Source organism: Macaca thibetana, chromosome 4 (assembly GCF_024542745.1).
Source record: "Macaca thibetana thibetana isolate TM-01 chromosome 4, ASM2454274v1, whole genome shotgun sequence".
Taxonomy (NCBI): Eukaryota; Metazoa; Chordata; class Mammalia; order Primates; family Cercopithecidae; genus Macaca; species Macaca thibetana.
The window spans coordinates 129,839,446-129,860,087 of record NC_065581.1 but is presented as its reverse complement, the minus strand read 5'-3'; the positions used below and the strand labels follow the sequence as shown (position 1 = coordinate 129,860,087).

The 20,642-nt window shown below is 35.2% G+C and overlaps 1 protein-coding gene across 15 annotated transcripts in view; it reads right to left on the bottom strand.

The window, feature by feature from the left end:
- Positions 1–20,642, bottom strand: part of AHI1 (Abelson helper integration site 1) — a 225,359-nt gene that overhangs the window by 136,409 nt on the left and 68,308 nt on the right. For all 15 annotated transcript variants that reach the window (XR_007725046.1, XR_007725047.1, XM_050787921.1 and 12 more), the window contains 5 exons: positions 20,126–20,355; positions 18,307–18,413; positions 16,651–16,769; positions 15,111–15,241; positions 13,651–13,791 (listed from right to left, as the gene is read on the bottom strand). Coding sequence is in view for 13 of the 15 variants with exons in the window: in XM_050787921.1 (XP_050643878.1) it covers positions 13,651–13,791; positions 15,111–15,241; positions 16,651–16,769; positions 18,307–18,413; positions 20,126–20,355 (728 nt within the window). In the remaining 2 variants the exon portion in view is untranslated. The remainder of the gene's footprint in view (positions 1–13,650; positions 13,792–15,110; positions 15,242–16,650; positions 16,770–18,306; positions 18,414–20,125; positions 20,356–20,642) is intronic.

Below are 20,642 nucleotides of genomic sequence, written 5' to 3'. Positions count from 1 at the left end.
TACTATTTCATTTAGGCACACTAAATGAAGAACAGCTCAATAATAATTGGTGTCCTCTCCCTGCAGACCTTGACAGTAGTGAGTACCAAAGGATATCATCAAGGGAGAGGACCTGGTTACACTCCACCCTTTTAGTGATGTACATTCCTCAGTACTAATTACTGTTTTTAAACAGAAGTGTAGCCATTTCTCTGTAGACTGTTATGGATTTGACTATTATTTTTCATTACACATTTTGAACTTTTCTCCAAAACAATCAGAACACTTATTTAACCTCAACTATTCAAAGACTGCTTACAGAACAAGAGAAACTTTAAAACTGTAAAAGAAAATAAGTGCTCCATGAACTGGAATTTGGAATGTTTAACAGTAGGTGGGTTTCAGGAATAAATAAATCAACAAATGCATATCATGTTTCATGATCTTTGTCTTATTTGCTTTTAAAATTGTCCTTTCAACATTTAGTTGTGTTTTGCTGCTATGAATGGAAAATAAAACTGGGTTTAATTATTTAATGACATTTTTTAACTCCCTGTATTTTCTCTGAGATTGTGTACCTACCAACCATGATTTCATTTTAATTTGAGTGAGTGAACATGCATAGAAATGGCCCAGAAGCACATACACCTAAGTAAGCAACAGTTATATAGGTTAGTAAGATTTCAGTATTTTTCATTTTACTCTTTTTCTCAAACTATTTTCTAAGTATTATAAAATGCTAAACATGTATTATATTTCTTTCTTAAAAATGACATTTTTAACTGGAAAAAAAGTAACAAAAAGCAAAGCCTAATTATTTATCTCTTTCTTATTTTTCCAGGTATTGATACGCCTTTCAGAAGGATTAAAATGGCCCAAATGGAAGTAGATAACAGAAATAAATACAAACCATTATGAATACTTGTTTTTGTCAGCTAAAGGAAATTCTCTATACAAAAGTCAACTGACTGGTATTCAAGGGGTCAAACTAAACACCCTATTTTATCTTTAACACCTTTAGTTCTGTGAAGGCAGCCACAAAAAAAAATCTGCAGAAATATTCATAAAGACTTAGTTTCTCAGACACTAGAAACAGATGCTGTTCACAAGTTCTTGTGCTCTTCTCCCTCCTCCAGCCTCCACAAATATATATATCAATTTGTATCAGACTATACAGATTATTTCATTGAGAAATATTACTAGGTTGTAGGTGACTTCTGATATTCCTCCAAGCTCTATGCTTTTAACATTTCAGGGGTTTCTAAAACACTTTCACATAGGCCACGGCTGGAGTATAATTTTGCAATTAAATAACTATTTCTTCACTTTATCATTACTTTTTGTGTTAACTTTGCATGTTTAAAATTTAGCTCTAATCTAACCTGATATGTTTAAAACTCATAATTTTAACAGTCTCACTCCCATCTTCTCCTCACTTTTTGAAGAGCTGTCATGTACCATGCACTAAGCAGGTTCTGGGAATACAGACACTGGCCCCACTTGAGGTTTCGACCTTCCGAAGGAGAAAAAAATTACTGCAAGGTGCTAAGTGGTATAGCAGAGGAATGGACAGATGATGAGAGCACAGAGGTGGCAACTACATTTGCTTCAAGAAATGTTATATCTATCAAAACCCTTCTAAATTTACTTCTAATAGGCTATCATTTGGGATTCAATATTTTACAAAATTAAAAAATTCTTAAAATGTTTTTATGATGGACACTCCTTTGATTTATATAAGAAGCTTGGTGCTTTTGTGTATGTTCTTGAGTTAAACAATTATGAAAAAATAATGTGGTTTTCTCAAGAGATTTTTATCTTTACAGGAGGAAGGATGGAGGAAATAAGATATTTTAATCCACTGCCCTTTGAGTTTGAAGCAAATGCAAAGTTTGCTATTATTACAATCTATGTACTTACATTATTGACTTTATAATAAAGTGAACCTGGAATCACAACATATTCTTTCTCTTACATTATATTAACAATAAGATTCCCTTTTGGTTCACCATTTAATTCCTTTGTTCAAGACATTTCACTATATATAGTCCTGTTACTGTATATGGTCATCTTACTGGATACCTAATTTATTTAGCTATGAACTATTGTATTTCCAGTTATAATATCATTCCTATAAGCTGGTAGTTCTACTTAGTTTCCCAGCACTTAGCAGTTACATAGCATTCTCCTTGTCTTTCTCCAACATCTAACAAAAGAAACATCTCTTTCTCTAGTGAATGTTCAGGACTTAGAATTTTTTTTTTTTTTTTTTTGTATTTTATCTGGCCTGACTTGTTCCTCCTTCAGCTAATCTTGAGATACTGAATTGATGGATCCAAGAAGTTCTATAGACTAACACTTCAATTCTGGTAGCCTGTGTTTCAGGGCCTGTTAGCAATTCTATATTTCCTCAACATACCTTGTAAGTCAATTAGAACTTTGAAATATTACCAATAAAACTGTTCAAAATCTATATAGTAATGTGCAGCAGATTCAAGTCTTACAGCTAATCAAATGAGACAGCATCTACCAGCATCTGGCAAATTGATTAGCTGGATATCAAAATTGAATCAACTATCTGCAAACCCCTGCAGTACATGCTATTCTGCTCTTGTTGGTTCCTATTCCATTATCAATCATCACACAGAATGTTATCCAACTGAAAATGTGTCATGCATACCCTGCTACAGAGAATAGCTACAATTTCCCAACTGCAGCCTAGTTCATGAACTCTAATAACACAGGCATTACTCAGAGATATAGCGGGTTTGGTTTCAGACTACCGCAATAAAGCATATATCTCAATAAAGAAAGTCATATGTTTTTAATTTTCCAGTGCATATAAAAGTTATCGTTACACTATACTGTAGTCTATTAAGTGTGCAATAGCATTATGTCTAAAAAATCAACGCATTACACTTTATACAAAAATTAATTCAAGATGGATTAAAGACTTAAATGTTAGACCTAAAACCATAAAAACCCTAGAAGAAAACCTAGGCAATACCATTCAGGACATAGGCATGGGCAAGGACTTCATGTCTAAAACACCAAAATCTATGGCAACAAAAGCCAAAATTGACAAATAGGATCTAATTAAACTAAAGAGCTTCTGCACAGCAAAAGAAACTACCATCAGAGTGAACAGGCAACCTACAGAATGGGAGAAAATTTTTGCAATCTACTCATCTGACAGAGGGCTAATATCCAGAATCTACAAAGAACTTAAACAAATTTACAAGAAAAAAACAACTCCATCAAAAAGTGGGTGAAGGATACGAACAGATACTTCTCAAAAGAAGACATTTATGTAGCCAACAGACACATGAAAAAATGATCATCATCACTGGCCATCAGAGAAATGCAAATCAAAACCACAATGAGATACCATCTCACACTAGTTAGAATGGTGATCATTAAAAAGTCAGGAAACAACAGGTGCTGGAGAGGATGTGGAGAAACAGGAACATTTTTACACTGTTGGTAGGACTGTAAACTACTAGTTCAACCATTGTGGAAGACAGTGTGGTGATTCCTCAAGGATCTAGAACCAGAAATAACATTTGACCCAGCCCTCCCATTACTGGGTATATACCCAAAGGATTATAAATCATTCTACTATAAAGACACATGCACACGTATGTTTACTGCGGCACTATTCACAATAGCAAAGACTTGGAACCAACCCATATGTCCATCAATGATAGACTGGATAAAGAAAATATGGCACATATATACCACGTAATACTATGCAGCCATAAAAAAGGATGAGTTCATGTCCTTTGCAGGGACATGGATGAAGCTGGAAACCATCACTCTCAGCAAACTATCGCAAGGACAAAAAACCAATGCTGCATGTTTTCACTCATAAGTCAGAGTCGAACAATGAGAACACATGGACACAGGAAGGGGGACATCACACACCGGGGCCTTTCAAGGGATGGGGGCTAGGGGAAGGAGAGCATAGGAGAAATACCTAATGTAGATGACGGGTTGATGGGGTTGATGGGTGCAGCAAACCACCATGGCACGTGTATACCTATGTAACAAACCTGCATGTTCTACACATGTATCCCAGAACTTAAAGTATAATAATAATTTAAAAAATAGAATTACACTACATCTCCTCTGCTCTATAAATGGAACAGCAAAGCCTCGATGATAGCACATTCATTTACAACACGATTTACTATATATTTTAGGCCCACTGTTGTGACTTACCAGTCAGAAAAAAATATTTCTTTCAAAATATCACTTCTCATTCACAATGCACCTGGTCATCCAAGAGTTCGAATGGAAATGTCCAAAGAGATGAATGTTGTTTTCATACCTGCTAACACAGCATCCATTCTGAAGCCCATGGATCAAGGAGTAATTTTGACTTCTACATCCTACTATTTAAGAAATACATTTCATAAGTCCATAGCTGACATAGATAGTGATTCCTCTGATGGAGCTGGGCAAAGTACATTGAAAACCTGGAAAGAATTCACCTTTCTAAATGCCATTAAGAACATTCATGATTCATAAGAGGAGGTCAAAATGCGGACACTAACAGAAGTTTGAAAGAAGCACATTCCAACCCCCATGGATGACTTTGAGGGCTTCAAGACTTCAGTGAAGGAAGTGACTGCAGATTTGGTGAAAATAGCAAGAGAACTAGAATTAGAAGTAGAGCCTGAAGATGTGAATGAATTACTGCAATCTCATTATCAAACTAGAATGGATGAGCAAAGAAAGTCGTTCCTTGAGACAGAATCTACTCCTGGTGAAGATGCTGTGAACATTGTTCACAGTGTAAAAGTGTTCCTATTTCTCCACATCCTCTCCAGCATCTGTTGTTTCCTGACTTAATACTTGCCATTCTAACTGGCGTGAGATAGCATCTCACTGTGATTTTCATTTGCATTTCTCTAATGACCAGTGATGATGAGCTTTTTTTCATGTTTGTTGGCCACATAAATGTCCTCTTTTGAGAAGAGTCTGTTCATATCCTTTGCCCACTTTTTGATGGGGTTGTTTTTTTCTTGTATATTTGTTTAAGTTCTTTGTAGATTCTAGATATTAGCCCTTTGTCAGATAGATAGATGGCAAAAATTTTCTCCCATTCTGTAGGTTGCCTATTCATTCTGACGACAGTTTCTTTTGCTGTGCAGAAGCTCTTTAGTTTAATTAGATCCCATTTGTCAGTTTTGGCTTTTGTTGCCATTGCTTTTGGTGTTTTAGTCATGAAGTCTTTGCCCATGCCTATGTTCTGAATGGTACTGCCTAGGTTTTCTTCTAGGGTTTTTATCATTTTAGGTGTTATGTTTAAGTCTTTAATCCATGTTGCGTTAATTTTTGTATAAGGTGTAAGGAAGGGGTCCAGTTTCCGTTTTCTGCATACGGCTAGCCAGTTTTCCCAATGTCATTTATTAAATAGGAAATCCTTTCCCCATTGCTTGTTTTTGTTAGCTTTGTCAAAGATCTGATGGTTGTAGATGTGTGGCGTTATTTCTGAGGCCTCTGTTCTGTTCCATTGGTCTAGGTATCTGTTTTGGTACCAATACCATGCTGTTTTGATTACTGTAGCCTTGTAGTATAGTTTGAAGTCAGGTAGCATGATGCCTCCAGCTTCGTTCTTTTGGCTTAGGATTGTCTTGGCTATATGGGCTCTTTTTTTGGTTTCATATGAAATTTAAAAGTAGTTTTCATTTTTTTCTTTTTTTTTTTTTTGAGACCAGATCTCACTGTCACCCAGGCTGGAGTGCAGTGGTGCCATCTTGGCTCACTGCAACCTCCTTGCCTCCCAGGTTCAAGCGATTCTCCTGCCTCAGCCTCCCGAGTAGCTGGGATTATAGGCGCCCACCACCATGCGTGGCTAATTTTTGTATTTTTAGTAGAGATGGGGTTTCATCATGTTGGCCAGGGTGGTCTCGATCTCTTGACATCATGATCTGCCTGCCTCGGCCTCCCAAAGTGCTGAGATTACAGGCATGAGCCACCGTGCCTGGCCTTAAAGTAGTTTTTTCTAATTCTGTGAAGAAAGTCAATGGCAGTTTGATGGGGATAGGATTGAATCTATAAATTACTTTGGGAAGTATGGCCATTTTCATATATTGATTCTTCCTATCCATGAGCATGGAATGTTTTTCCATTTGTTTGTGTCCTCTCTTATTTTCCTGAGCAGTGGTTTGCAGTTCTCCTTGAAGAGGTCTAATGTAGTGTAATTCTTAAGAGATCTAGGATTTTTGGAATAGTCCATGAGCGTTGACTTAAACTTCAAATCGTCAGCTGCCTTAGCCCTAACAAAAGAGTCAGCCTGTCGTTTTTTGTTTTTTTTTTTTTTTTTTTTTTTTTTTTTTTTTTTGAGACGAACTCTCACTCTGTCACCCAGGCTGAAGTGCAATGGTGTGATCCTGGCTCACTGCAACCTCTGCCTCCTGGGTTCAAGCAATTCCCCTGCCTCAGCCTCTCAAGTAGCTGGCATTACAGGCGCATGCCACCATATCTGGCTAACTTTTGTATTTTTAGTAGACAGAGGATTTCACCATGTTGGCCAGGCTGGTCTCAATCTCCTGACCTCAAGTGATCCGCCCACCTCCGCCTCGCAAAGTGCTGAGATTACAGGCATGAGCTGCCACAACCAGTAGGCTGTTCTTTAATGCTCTGAAGCCAGGTTTGACTTCTCCTCTCTAGCTATGAAACTACCGGAGGGCATCTTCTTCCAATAGAAAGCTGCTTCATCTCCATCGAAAACATGTGGTTTACTGTAGCCACTTTCATCAATGATCTCAGCTAGATCTTCTGGATAACTTGCCACAGCTTCTACATCACCACTTGTTGCTTCACCTTGCACTTTAATGTTATGGAGATGGCTACCTTCCTTAAACCTCATAAATGAGCCTCTGCTAGTTTCAAACTTTTCTCCTGCAGCTTCCTCACCTCTCGCAGCCTTTGTAGACTTTAAGAGAGTTAGAGGCCTTGCTCTAGATTAGGCTCTGGCATAAGGGGGTACTGTGGCTGGTTTGATCTTCTATCCAGATCACGAAAACTTTGTCCATATCAGCAATAAGGCTGTCTTACTTTCCTGTCATTTGCGTGTTCACTGATGAAGAACCTTTCCTTTGCATTCACAACTTGGCTAACTATATGGCACAAAAGTCTTAGCCTTTGCCCTATCTCAGCTTTCTCCATGCCTTCCTCACTGAGCTTAATCACTTCTACCTTTTGATTTAAAATGAGAGATGTGCAATTCTTCCTTTCACTTGAATACTTAGAGGCCACTGCAGGGTTATTAACTGGCCTAATTTCAATACTGTGTCTCAGAGAAGAGGGAGGCCTGAAGAGAGGGAGAGAAATGGGAGAATGGCTGGTGGGTGGGTCAGTCAGAACACTTACAACATTTATCAATTAAGTTTGCCATCTTATATGGGTACAGTTTGTGGTGCCCCAAAGCAATTACAACTGTAACATCAAAGAGCACTCATCACAGATCACCATAACAGATATAATAATGAAAAGGTTTGAAATATTTTGAGAATTATGAAAATGTGACAGAGACACACAAAGTGAGCACACAATGTTGGAAAAATGGCACCAATAGACTGGCTTAACATAGAATTGCCACAAAACTTCATTTGTAGAAAACGCAATATCTATGAAGCATAATAAAGCAAAGACCAGTAAAACGAGGTACGCCTGTATTTATGCTTCATGCCTCATTTTATAGTTTCATTTTATCCTTTGATAAAAATATTGATATAGGATAGAATAGATGCTATTCTAACTATACAAGTGGAAAAAAAAAAAACAGGTGCAGAAAGGTAAATCATCTGACCAGGGTCAAACAGAGAGTGGCAGTATTTTGTCTAGAATGCCAGCGCTCTCTTCCTCCAGTCTTTGTTGTTGTCTATTTTACATCGTATCATTCATGCATTAGTGCAATTAAAAACACCACTGTAAGCATTTTAACAAATGCCTTAAAGAGGAATTCAGGGCTCTGGTTTATGCTCAATACTATCAAATTGACTAAATTTTCCATATGTTTTGAGGTCTTGAATGACATAAACTCTCAAATCAAAGTACCTATTATGTGAATAATATTAAAATAGGTACTTCAGCATATAACCAAGAAATAGGTAGTTTTGGCATGTCTTAAAATGTGGCATTTCTATCTTTTAATTTCTCCTACCAGGCTAAAAATAAATGTTTAAAATTCTGCCCTACTATTAGTTATATTTTAATGATATAATCTCATATGAGAATTATGATATCTGAATGTGCTTTTGAATTATTCGTATTGGAAATGAATGCCATATAGAATATTGAAAACAAATGTATTTCTACATTTGTAGATATACTGTATGTACATGGTATTACAAATAAATACATGCAAATAGCTATCTCCAATATAGAAAACCACTACATTGTACCTATATTGTACATAAAACTGTGGGTATTAAATTTATTTCTACTAGACATTATCTTATTTCAAAAATATTGTAAAAGGAGTTATATTAAAATGTAATGAGGCCAGGGATGGTGGCTCACGCCTGTAATCCCAGCACTTTGGGAGACTAGGGTGAGCGGATCACTTGAGACCAGGCCTAGGCTCATCTCAAACATGGCAAAACCCTGTCTCTACAAAAAATACACACAAGAAATTAACCGAGTATCCTGTGGTCCCAGCTACTAGGGAGGCTGAGGTTGGAGGACCGCTTGAGCCCAAGAGGTTGAGGCTGCAGTGAGCTGTGATTATGCTACTGCACTCCAGCCTGGGTGACAGAGTGGAGACCCTGTCTCAAGAAAAAAAAAATTAATGCTATATACTAAAGAATATTTGTATTTTAAACTATATTAAGAACATAATGGCTTATTACACCATAATTATGTTACTCCTCAAATTTTTATTTTTTTTATGTATGTATGTATGTATGTATGTACATATGTATGTATGTAGAGATGAGGTCTCACTATGTTGCTCAGTTTGGTCTCAAACTCCTGGCCTCAAGCGATCCTCCTGCCTCAGCCTCCCAAAGTGCTGAGATTACAGGTGTGAGCCACCACACCCAGCCACCTCCCACATTTTTAAAGGAGTGAACTATTTTTTTTTTTTTTTGAGACGGAGTCTCGCGCTGTGTCACCCAGGCTGGAGTGCAGTGGCGCGATCTCGGCTCACTGCAAGCTCCGCCTCCCAGGTTCACGCCATTCTCCTGCCTCAGCCTCCGAGTAGCTGGGACTACAGGCGCCCGCCACCACGCCCGGCTAGTTTTTTGTATTTTTAGTAGAGACGGGGTTTCACCATGTTATCCAGGATGGTCTCGATCTCCTGACCTCGTGATCCACCCGCCTCGGCCTCCCAAAGTGCTGGGATTACAGGCTTGAGCCACCGCGCCCGGCCAGGAGTGAACTATTAATAATACTAGCTAAGCAAACTTCCTTTCTTAAGGGGGTTCTCCTAAATGCTGAAATTGAAAACCAACAACACATTTTGCCATAGGAATATTTAGCTACCTTTTAAATTTACTTCATGATCAGGAAATGCAAAGACTAAATAAATGCCTAAGACAGATAGCTTAATACATTAAGAACATGGACTCTGGAGTCAGCTTAGAACCAAATGGTGGCTTTACTACCGTGTTACTTTAGGAAAATTATTGTTTTCTCTGTGCCTCCGTTTCATCATCTGCAAAATGAAAATAATAATGGGACCTACACTGAAGAGTTTTAGAAGGATGGTATGAGATAACGGATGTAAAATGCTCCTAAGCGTGGGAGACACATTACATGCTTGATAAATATGAGCTACTACTACCACTGTGATTAGCCCCAAATTTACTAACTCATGATGCCTCTCAGTATACATTTTTATAAAATTTAAGGGAAAAATGCTATTCTACAGGATTTGTAATTGTTAATCCCAACATTTATTCATTTATTGCATATTAGTAATAAGACAGGTACTATGTTAGACATATGGCATTATAAATACCACATGCTTCTAGGCAATGAGCCAGTTAAATAACAAATTTTATAGGAAACTAAAGGTACATGTTGCCCTGAACTCTGGTAAAATGTGTCACAATATAAAAAATGTTTGTTAATAATGACAATGTAGGCTATCATTAATTAATATGAAATGTATTAATAAAATCATGTCAGTAGCAGAAACTGCTTTTTGGTTTAAATTTCTTTTACAGATGTAATCAACTAACTAGGAAGTACAAAGGACTAGAAAAAAGAATGGTAATCTGAGTCTGATTCCTGCGTTTCATAGCACAGCTCAACTTGACACACAATAGGTGCTTAATAAAGATTTGTCTTGTCTAAGATACTATGACTACAAAGCACTCCAGAGTTAATACTGGTTCAGAGGAGACATTGCCACCTAGTGAAAAATCAGCCTTATTACGTAGAATTATCAAATAATGTTGAGAACTTCCCAAATTAGACTTGACTCCACTGAAAACACTACATGCGTATTTATTATGTGTCAGTATTCTGGGTAGGTACTAGTAGGAAAAAGATGAACAAGCTTCCATCTTTGCTTCTTACAAAGTATAGAAAATACAAGGAAACTACATACTCCACAGAGAAACATAGAAAAAACTGTACTGTAGAAAAAACAAGGTTTGATTATTAGACATTTAGAAACTAATATTTCAAGAAATGTGCTGAAAAGGAAATTTAGTGTAGCAAATGAGAGCATGGACTCCAGGAGCAAACTGCATTGATTTAAAGCCATGGCCCCTGTAAAGTGAGGATAACAGCCCCTATGTCACAAGATTATTGCAGAAACTTAAAAACAGTACCAGGAACAAAGAAAATGCTATGGAAGTATTAACCAAAATTATTATTAAATTTAGAACAATATCCTAGAGACCGAGGTGAATAAATATTGATTAATAACAAAACATTAACTGAAGTCTAGCTTCATGAATTTAATTCAGTAGAAGCCGTTTCTCTGACTAGTGCTCTGTTATTATGGGAATCCTAAAAGTACATTATTTGTGGTACCCTGTGACTAAATTTTGTATTACTGGATGATTAACCCTTTCAACATCAGGCAAATAAAACTGCCTCCTGAAAGTAAAAATCATATTTCTTACCAAAAAAAGCAAAAAGTCAGTAGAATGAAAGACCCGAAAGACCACAACCTGAACATATGTTTACCAGGGAAAGATGCTTGCTAACTCTTCACAGATTTTGCTAGAACTGAAAGATGGATGATACATTTAGTTACCACTGTGGTCTCATTCACAGCTTGTTTAGCTTATAAAAAAAATAAGCTTGCTCCATTTTCCTTGAAAATTATCTGATAATTTTTTAAAACACCACTTAAAAATCTCTGAAGTCTTTTGTGTTTTTTTGAATTTTATACTATTAAAATATTTATGTAAAGCCATATGTAAACTTTATTTTCAAACAAAACATTATGAGCAAAATATTCCTGTATTAAAAAATAAAATAGACAAAACTCTAATAGGTCAGTCATAAACATTACACTTTTCTTATGGATCTATACCATTCACAAGAACTCTGCTAAATCTTAGATGTCTTAAGATTACTTAACTTCTTCCTAAGCTTCCTCTTTTTAAAAATAGCAACAAGTTGGGAGAATGTGTTGAAACATTTTTGAGTTTTAATTTGTTTGTAAAGGTGTGTTTGCATATCAAAAATTGTGTTTGTGATATATTGCACAAATAATTTTAATTTAATGTGCCTATTATTTGAATATTTTAATTTCTAAAATGCTCATGGAAATCCTTCCTCTTGCACATTAAGATAGTGTGGAAATAACATTATGTTTTTAATTTTATGCATTTATACTCTAATAAATTGACCTGGAAAGAAACATACTTTAATAAATAAAAGACTGACCAACAGAGTAAAAGAGAGGAGAAAAAAACTCTTCAACTCCTTTCTACGTAGAGATGCTTATCAGCATATTAAAACAGAAATTCTTACATATAGTCAAGTGTATACTGGTTGGATAAGCATAACAACCCATTTTATCTTTTGTTTCAATACTGTGCTTATCAATTTACCCAGTACTTTCACAGTCATGGTCTCACAGTATCTTCACAAATACCTCTGTTAGGTAGGACAGGTACTAGTACTGTAGTACCTTTTAATAGATACGAAAATGGAGCTTCAGGAAAGACGCTTGTGCAAGGTCACTAGAGGAAGAGAATAGAGCCTAAACCCCGTTTTTTTGGACTCCTAAAATGCTTAGCTCTTTCTACTACTATGCCTCTAGAATGGACTTCCATGCTTATTGCCTAAAAACCAAATTGGCAAACCTAACTATCCTGGGCTAATCTGATGATAAAATCCTCTGTCAGTGACAAAAAATAAATTGCTTGAAGAAAAGATAGAGTGGAACTTTAATGTGTATGTGTAGTGAAAATTTCAAAGGCATAAAAAGCAAATTGGAAATTGAATGAAGACTATTGTAAAATCTCTTAAGAGTCTGAGGAAATAACTGTGCTGCCTATTTCCTGTATAACAGTTCCAAATATAAAGTACTTTGGTATAACTCTTCATTTATGTGAATATTTAGAGTGGGTACAAAGAGAGAACTGTTTCAGGATACATGTTGAAACTAGGCACCAGATTTGGACATTGAATGATTTGAGGAATCCATCTGTTTTTTCCTATAATCAGGCAGTGCTTATTTTTGCTAACATCTGCTTGTAACAGTAAATGGTACTGTGTTGGTTGACAATTCCACCATTAGTAATAGTGTTCTATAAATCTGAGTATGTGTTGCAGAAAATATTTCTTCTCTATAAAGTTCTTTAAAATAAGATTAAATCTTGATTTTACAATAAATTATGCTAGAAAACATTTTTTTCCTTGCATAATTCACCCAGGAAGGCATAATATAATCCATACTGTGATCAAGGACTTCAGATTTATAACTTAATTGCCTAACAACTTAGTATTTATCACAACCATTAATCAATTCAATCTATATTAACTTAATACACTTAGCTTTCCATAAGCAAATCAAAGAAACTAACGAAGACTTTTCATTTTTGTACAAGAATATATGAAGAAAACAGAAATGCAATTTTGAGAATAACAGCACTAACAGTATAATATAGAAGAGTGGAATTCTAATTTCAGGACAGAAATTAAAGAAATATATGAAAACCAGCATAAATTCAAAGAATTATTAAAATACCATACTGTCCCTGAAAAATAAGGTATCCAAACTTTTTATTTCCTTATTATTTCTCAGAATGTTAGAATAGTGTAATTGCAGACCTGAAAGACATTAGATTTCTAATTCCAGGTGATGTTTTCACTGACATGTGATTTTCCCCCTACTTTTTATGTTAAGAAACTCTCAAAACTACAACTTATTAAAACTATATGCTTTAGTTAAGAACATAGGATAAAAATATTAACTCAATAGTCAACCGAAAACATTAAAGATCTGTATTTCCTAAGTGTTATTTACATCTTAAATTTAGTTAACATATTCCAAATAATTTTTAGGTAAATTTTATTTATTTAAATTGATTTACAAAGAAACTGGTGGCCAGCTTTCTGTGATTCCAACGGAAGGGCACAATTATTAGGTGTACTTTGGTCAGTATTTAAATGGCAGACAGATTCCTGGTTTAGTCTAAATGTAAATGTTACTCTAAAAATTCTTTACTTACCAAGTGGTGGACTTACCGTGGAAATCATAAATATACAGAAGAATTGGCTCATTTTGCCCAAATGCACAGAATGCAACCATATTTTCAAATGGATGATAAGAAATGTCTCGAACAGGTGACTTGAATGGCAAGTCAGAATACATGGCTACTTGTTCTCCTAAATAAAAAGAGAGATTAAAAAATGTTTATCAGAGCGTATCTATATCAGATAAATCTTGTTACAAGATTATTCTGCCATTTATTAGAAAATATAGTAATGTTCATATTATTTATGTGAAAACCTCAAATATTTAAAAATGTTTGAGTAACAATGTAGAAATTATCTTTATTTTACATTTCCTTGACCTTCCTCTTTCTACTTTCTACCTCTTCAATGAGGTTTTCAAGGCATGAAAGAAAGACAAAGGGCACAGAAGGAAGCAGAGAGGTATATGACTCTGAGATTGGAGATTGGACAGAGCTAAGCAAACTCCAAATGACAGAGAACTCTGGGTAGAACTACGGGAGAAATTACAGGACTCTAAAACTAAAGAAACTCTAGTTGAGTGAGTTTTGGTGAAGGATTAACTTTTCCATTTTTTTTTTCCCCCCAGATGCTGTTTGAGCTACCCATTTGCTTGAAAGATACTTATGACTCTGGCCTAAAAGATGTCTAAAGCAGAGATCTGTGGAACGCAGGAAAATCAGTCAGGAATCAAAAAGCAAAGAATCTAGGTTCATTTATTGAAAGTGAGGGAGACAACGCTACTGAATTGATGCTAAAGCACCAAAACACGGTACAGGAAACATTCAAACAAAAGCCTAAGTTAGCTGACTAGTCAAAATGCCTAACAGAAAGAATACAAAAATAAACAAGGAAAAAATCAAATACTGTTCATTAAAGAAATTTTAAAGTTAGTTTTATGAAATTCTCTCAATTTCTTATTAAAAACATTCATGTAGCTTTAGATTTTCTTTTGAAAAGCAAAGGTGAGGTACAAATGAGCCTCCCAATGTAATTGTTTATTGGAAAAAAACTGAATTGCAGTAATTCAGGTAACTTGCTATTTAAGTTTCAGATATCAAAACTTTCACAGGTATGTTTCTGTTACTAATGAAAATATATTATAGATGTTTAACAATTTGTCTACCTAATTATATTCCAAATTCAGCTGGTAACATTTTGTACTTTGTGTTAGTCTCCATTAAACGATTTTCTAAGATCAGCAATGTCTCATAGGCCATGAAAGAACAAACCTTGAATTATAATGTGAAATTCTAAATCCATAAAGATATTAAAGCAATAGAGAACAAAATTTAATACAAGTTTAGGCTGTAGTGAAGTTCCTCTGAAGGCTTTCTAATCTTAAAAAACATAATTGAAAACCCGAAAGCAGAATTTCCTTGAAAATTATTCCATAAAAATGGTAGAATTTTCACACTTCTTCAAAGCCCTGTACCTCCCCAAACGATTTTTAAAGTTCAATAAATACTCACCTGTTTCTGGGTTCCAAACATACACTATACCATCCTCACTTCCAGCAAACAGAAAAGTCCCACATGGAGTCAAAGTACTATGAATCTTCTCCCGATAATTTGCTGCTCCTACAAATTTCCTTGCTACTAATCTACAAGCAGAAAAGATGTTACAAATGTAACTGTCTTAATCATGTAAATGACTGGTGGTATAATATTTTCTCTTAAATACTTAATTTCCATTCAACAAACATTTTTTGAGAATCTGTCATATGGGAGACATTCTATAATATAATGGATGCAGAATAAAGGAGAGCTAGTCCCAAGAGCCCAGGGAGTTTATAATTTAGCAAGAGAGGAGAAACATGTCAATGTAAAATAGAAGGTGGATGTAGAAAGTACTGCAAAAGACAAACAGAAAAGTTCTTTTTTTTTTTTTTTTTGAGACGAAGTCTTGCTCTGTCGCCCAGGCTGGAGTGCAGTGGCCGGATCTCAGCTCATTGCAAGCTCCGCCTCCCGAGTTCACGCCATTCTCCTGCCTCAGCCTCCTGAGTAGCTGGGACCACAGGCGCCCGCCACCTCGCCCGGCTAGTTTTTTGTATTTTTTTAGTAGAGGCGGGGTTTCACTGTATTAGCCAGGATGGTCTCGATCTCCAGACCTCGTGATCCGCCTGTCTCGGCCTCCCAAAGTGCTGGGATTACAGGCTTGAGCCACCGCGCCCCAAACTTGGACAAGAGAAATTAATTCTAGCTACGGAGAAAGAGAGACTATGGATAGCATTTGAGCTGGTTACTAAAATAATAGATAGAATTTTTATATTCATATAGTCTTCTATCTGATGAATTTTAAAAATAATACAAGGAATATTTGATCTCTGAAAAAAATTAGATAAAACATATTATTAAACCATCTGCTAAATATGGTACATAGTCTTCCATATTTTTGCACTCATGAAAAAATAGTAAACACCATTTCAGCACATACTTTGTGCCAGGCAGGCACTATTACCATCTCTAACACCAAACAAAAATGCACTAGAAGTCCATGCTGATTTTCCCAGAACGCTGCTTCTACCTTTTACAGGAAGAATATTTCCCTATGTTCACCATTATTTGGAAATAAAGGAAAAAAACAAGGATGTATAAATCACAAGCCCTGCCTTGTTGTTATATCATATTATACTAATGCTGTAACAGTATCATAGTGATAATATCAGTATCAATCAATATCATTGTTGAAGGTAGAAGTTTCTTTTTTTTTTAATTGTGAAAATAAAAGCAACTAACTACATTTCAGCCTCAGAACTATTCACATTTTGGGCTGGATAATTGTTTTAGGGAGACTGTCCTATGGGCTGTAGGATGCTTAGCAATATTTTTGATCTCTACTCATTAGATACTAGAAGTAACATAAAAAAAAAATCTCCACATACTGCCACACATTCCTTGGTGAGTGTGGGGACACTGCCTAGTTGAGAACCACTACCGAATTTTATAAATATAATTTAATTCATTACTTACTCTGTGAGTACTTATCCTGTCAATACTGAAATATACTTACATTCGGAGATCCATAATTCTCAAAGTACTGTCTTTGGTATGAATTAACAAACGTTTTCCATTGGGATGAACCTCCAAATAACTTATTGGAATTCCCTTAAACTCAGTTTCTTTAATTTCCTAAAATGATAAAAAAAAAATACTACTAATGAAAAGTTAATCTAATGTTAAACGTTTTTGGGGGTACAAAATTAATCTTAAAATATCTTTTCCAATTCTGCAGTATAGGATGCTTTATAATTGTTAGCAAAAGGATTCTGAGTAACTTCAGTTTAGGGTTGAAAATAAAGCTGATGAACTGTATTTTTGTGTTGTTATGCAATGTGTAAATGCACATTTAATTATTATGTGTTTTTGTAGTATGTTCACTTTCCCAAAATTTAGTCAATCCCAAACAAGAAGCACTTCCAACAAACACATCTTGTAACATTAAATTTTTTGTTTAAAATCATGTAAGAAGCTTCCAATTTTTATAAATTCAAAACCACATGTATTATTAATTTTCAAGTTTCTATTCTTATTTAGATAAGAATTTCTAACAACAGATGAAATGCTTTTTCAACAGATCTGACAGACTCAATGGATTTAACTAAAATTCATGAAAATTATTTTTCACTTAGGGTGTCTTTTTTCAACTACTGTCATTATTAAGAAAAATGGAAGAAAAAGGTATAATATGTTAGGCAGAAACTGGATCAATTTATATAAAACAAATTCAAGTTTAATGATTCATTTGTGTTTTTAAATAAAAAGTAAAAAATGTACACTAACAAAACTGCTTTACAAGCTGTCTTAAAAACACTCCAGTCCCCAATGAAAGAACTTATTCATTTGTTTCCATTTAGCAAATTTCAAATGAAATAATTATTGTGATTAAATGACAGACTTTCATAATAATTACATAACTCTGAAAGACACCAGTGTTGACAAAGTACTAAGAACACTGTTTTTAGAGATGTTATTGGACCAAGGAAAAAGGATATAACAGAAAATATAAATTATTACTTATCGATGGTAATATAACATACATCTCATTTTAGCATAAATGTCACCCAATGGATTACTGAATGCCACAGTGCAAATGGGATATAAAAAAGTGAAACTAACATCTGGCCGAAATTTTAAAAATCTTCACTAAGTCATTACATCATCAATCAGCCACCAGGAGGGTGTGCTAATTAATTATAGACAACTGACTAAGAAAAAGTGTTGGCCGGGCGCGGTGGCTCAAGCCTGTAATCCCAGCACTTTGGGAGGCCGAGACGGGCAGATCATGAGGTCAGGAGATCGAGACCATCCTGGCTAACATGGTGAAACCCCGTCTCTACTAAAAAATACAAAAAACTAGCCAGGCGAAGTGGCGGGTGCCTGTAGTCCCAGCTACTCGGGGGGCTGAGGCAGGAGAATGGCGTGAATGGTGTGAACCTGAGAGGAGGAGCTTGCAGTGAGCTGAGATCCGGCCACTGCACTCCAGCCTGGGTAACAGAGCAAGACTCTGTCTCAAAAAAAAAAAAAAAAAAAAAAAAAAAAAAAAGGAAAGGTGTTAATTTTTTGAAATGAGAGAACAGAATGTCCTGACATTCTATCTTAAAGTCATGTGACTGGAGTTTTCCAACTTCTTTAATTAAATCCCATAATATAAAATATGATTTTATACCTTATTTATAGTCCAGTGGCGCACTGAATGTTCCAAATCATTAACCTTGACATAGGTATTCCAAACAACAATCACCCCTGTACAGTCTCCTGAATACATATGATGACCTATTTAAAAAACAAGATTACTCACTTATGAATGTCCCAGAGTTAGAAACAAATAATAGGAGACTGGGGGAAACCATACCCCAGTAAAACAGTCAAAGAATTGAAGGGCTATTAAAAGGTATTTCAGTTTAAAAAAGTCAAAAATCAAAATGCAACTCACAAACAAACCCCAATTATCTTTAAATGAATTCTTTACTCTTTTAAATTATTTTTGATGACTTATTTCCCTTTGTCACTTACCTGAATTTAACTACAAAAAGAAATGAGCCTCTCAGTACATGTGTATATGGCTCATATTCCAAAGCCAAATTATTTGAACCATCCTACATGTAACATTATTTCTCACTTTATTAACCTATAAATCTGTTTTGGAGTCCTAGAAAAATACCTATATTCTAATACATAGTGTTAGCATAATACCTGAGACCCAGTAGAAACTCATTAAATGATCAGGAAATGAATAAAATAATAAATAACAGGTATTCCAATTTAACATCAATTCTTTGGAGTCAAGTCATCTTAAAGTTGACAGACCTCAGAAAGTTCAACTTCATACCCACTCAGGAATATCTCAACCACCACCACTAACAGATGGCTGTTCAGCAACTGTGAATTCAGTATTTTACAAAACAGCTATTCAATTGGTGAACTGCTTCCTGTATTAAAATATTCTTTGTAATTCTGAACGAAGAAAATCTACCTTCTACAGCTTTGGCCCACCTCTACCCATTGGAGTAAAATGGACCAATTTCTTTTTTTTTTTTTTTTTTGCACATTTGGGTATCTTACGGCCAAATAGTTGAAGAAAGTCTTTATGTCTCTTTTACAATCTGAACTACTGCTATTATGACAGAGTTAGTTTTCAGATACCTTTCTTTCCTGAATATGTTCTAAATTTATTAACATCCCTACAGCTGAACTGAGTAAATCAGCAGTATTATCCTTTTGATCTGGATCCCATGCCAATTAATTATAGTGACAGCCTACATGCCTAGTCTCTGAAATTATGTAAAAAGTGACTATTTAATAGATATAATAAATTTCTTTATTCTTTCAGATAATAAAATGATTTATGTTTTACATCTTTAAGACATACTACATTATTCTTTTTTTTGAGACAGAGTCTCACTCTGTCGCCCAGGCTGGAGTGCAGTAGCGCGATCTCAGCTCACTGCAACCTCTACCTCCCACATTCAAAGCGATTCTCCTGCCTCAGCCTCCCAAGTAGCTGGGACTACAGGCACCCAGCACCACACCCAGCTAATTTTTTGTATTTTTAGTAGAGATGGTGTTTCACCATGTTAGCCAGGATGGTCTTGATCTCCGGACCTCGTGATCAACCCATCTTGGCCTCCCAAAGTGTTGGGATTACAGGCATGAGCCACAGCGCCCAGCCACTATATTATTCTTACTTTAAATAATTGCAAATTTCCCTTCTATATGTTTGCAAATTTTAAGGTTCTTGAAAGAAAGTAAGAATGATAATCACCAGTCCAAAGAAATATATTTATGCAATTTTAAATGTTTAAGAGTAACTTAAAAATTACAAACAGAACTCCTTCAATGTCAAATCTATCATATGACCTGCAAAACAAGCATACACCTAAATATGCACAATCATCAGTACATAACCCTCTCAAGCCTCGATAACTATTATTCTGGTAAAAAAAATTCTTCACATAGCTGGTCTTCATTCATAGTCTCTGACATACCTTCAGTATCAAAACAAAGTGAGTTGATAAAACTTTTGTGAACGTCAAACTGTCGGACCAACATGGCAGAATCCTCTCTCATCTCAACTTTCCATATCCGTATCATGGAATCATAGCATCCTGTAACTACCAGCTCTCTTACAGCTGGATGGAATTTAGCCGTATAAACAAAAGAAGGATGAGGTAAAACTTTGAAAGTATTTGTATTGTTTATTTCATTTTTCCATATCCTGGAAAAGGATAAGAAGTTACATATTGCTTCTTAAAAGCAGAAGTTTCTTTTAACAGTTTTTCTAAGAACCAACATAGCCAATGAACCTTAAGTAAGCAACTGACAACAACCAATGATAAACTAAGTTTTAAAACAATGAAAAATATGATGATGATCTCATATTTGATGACTTGAATTTTCACATTATGACAAAGTTATTTGTTATAGTTATCATCCAGCATATTATATCCACTAATTGTAATCTATACTATAAAATTAATAACTGTTTTTTAAACCTACCTATTT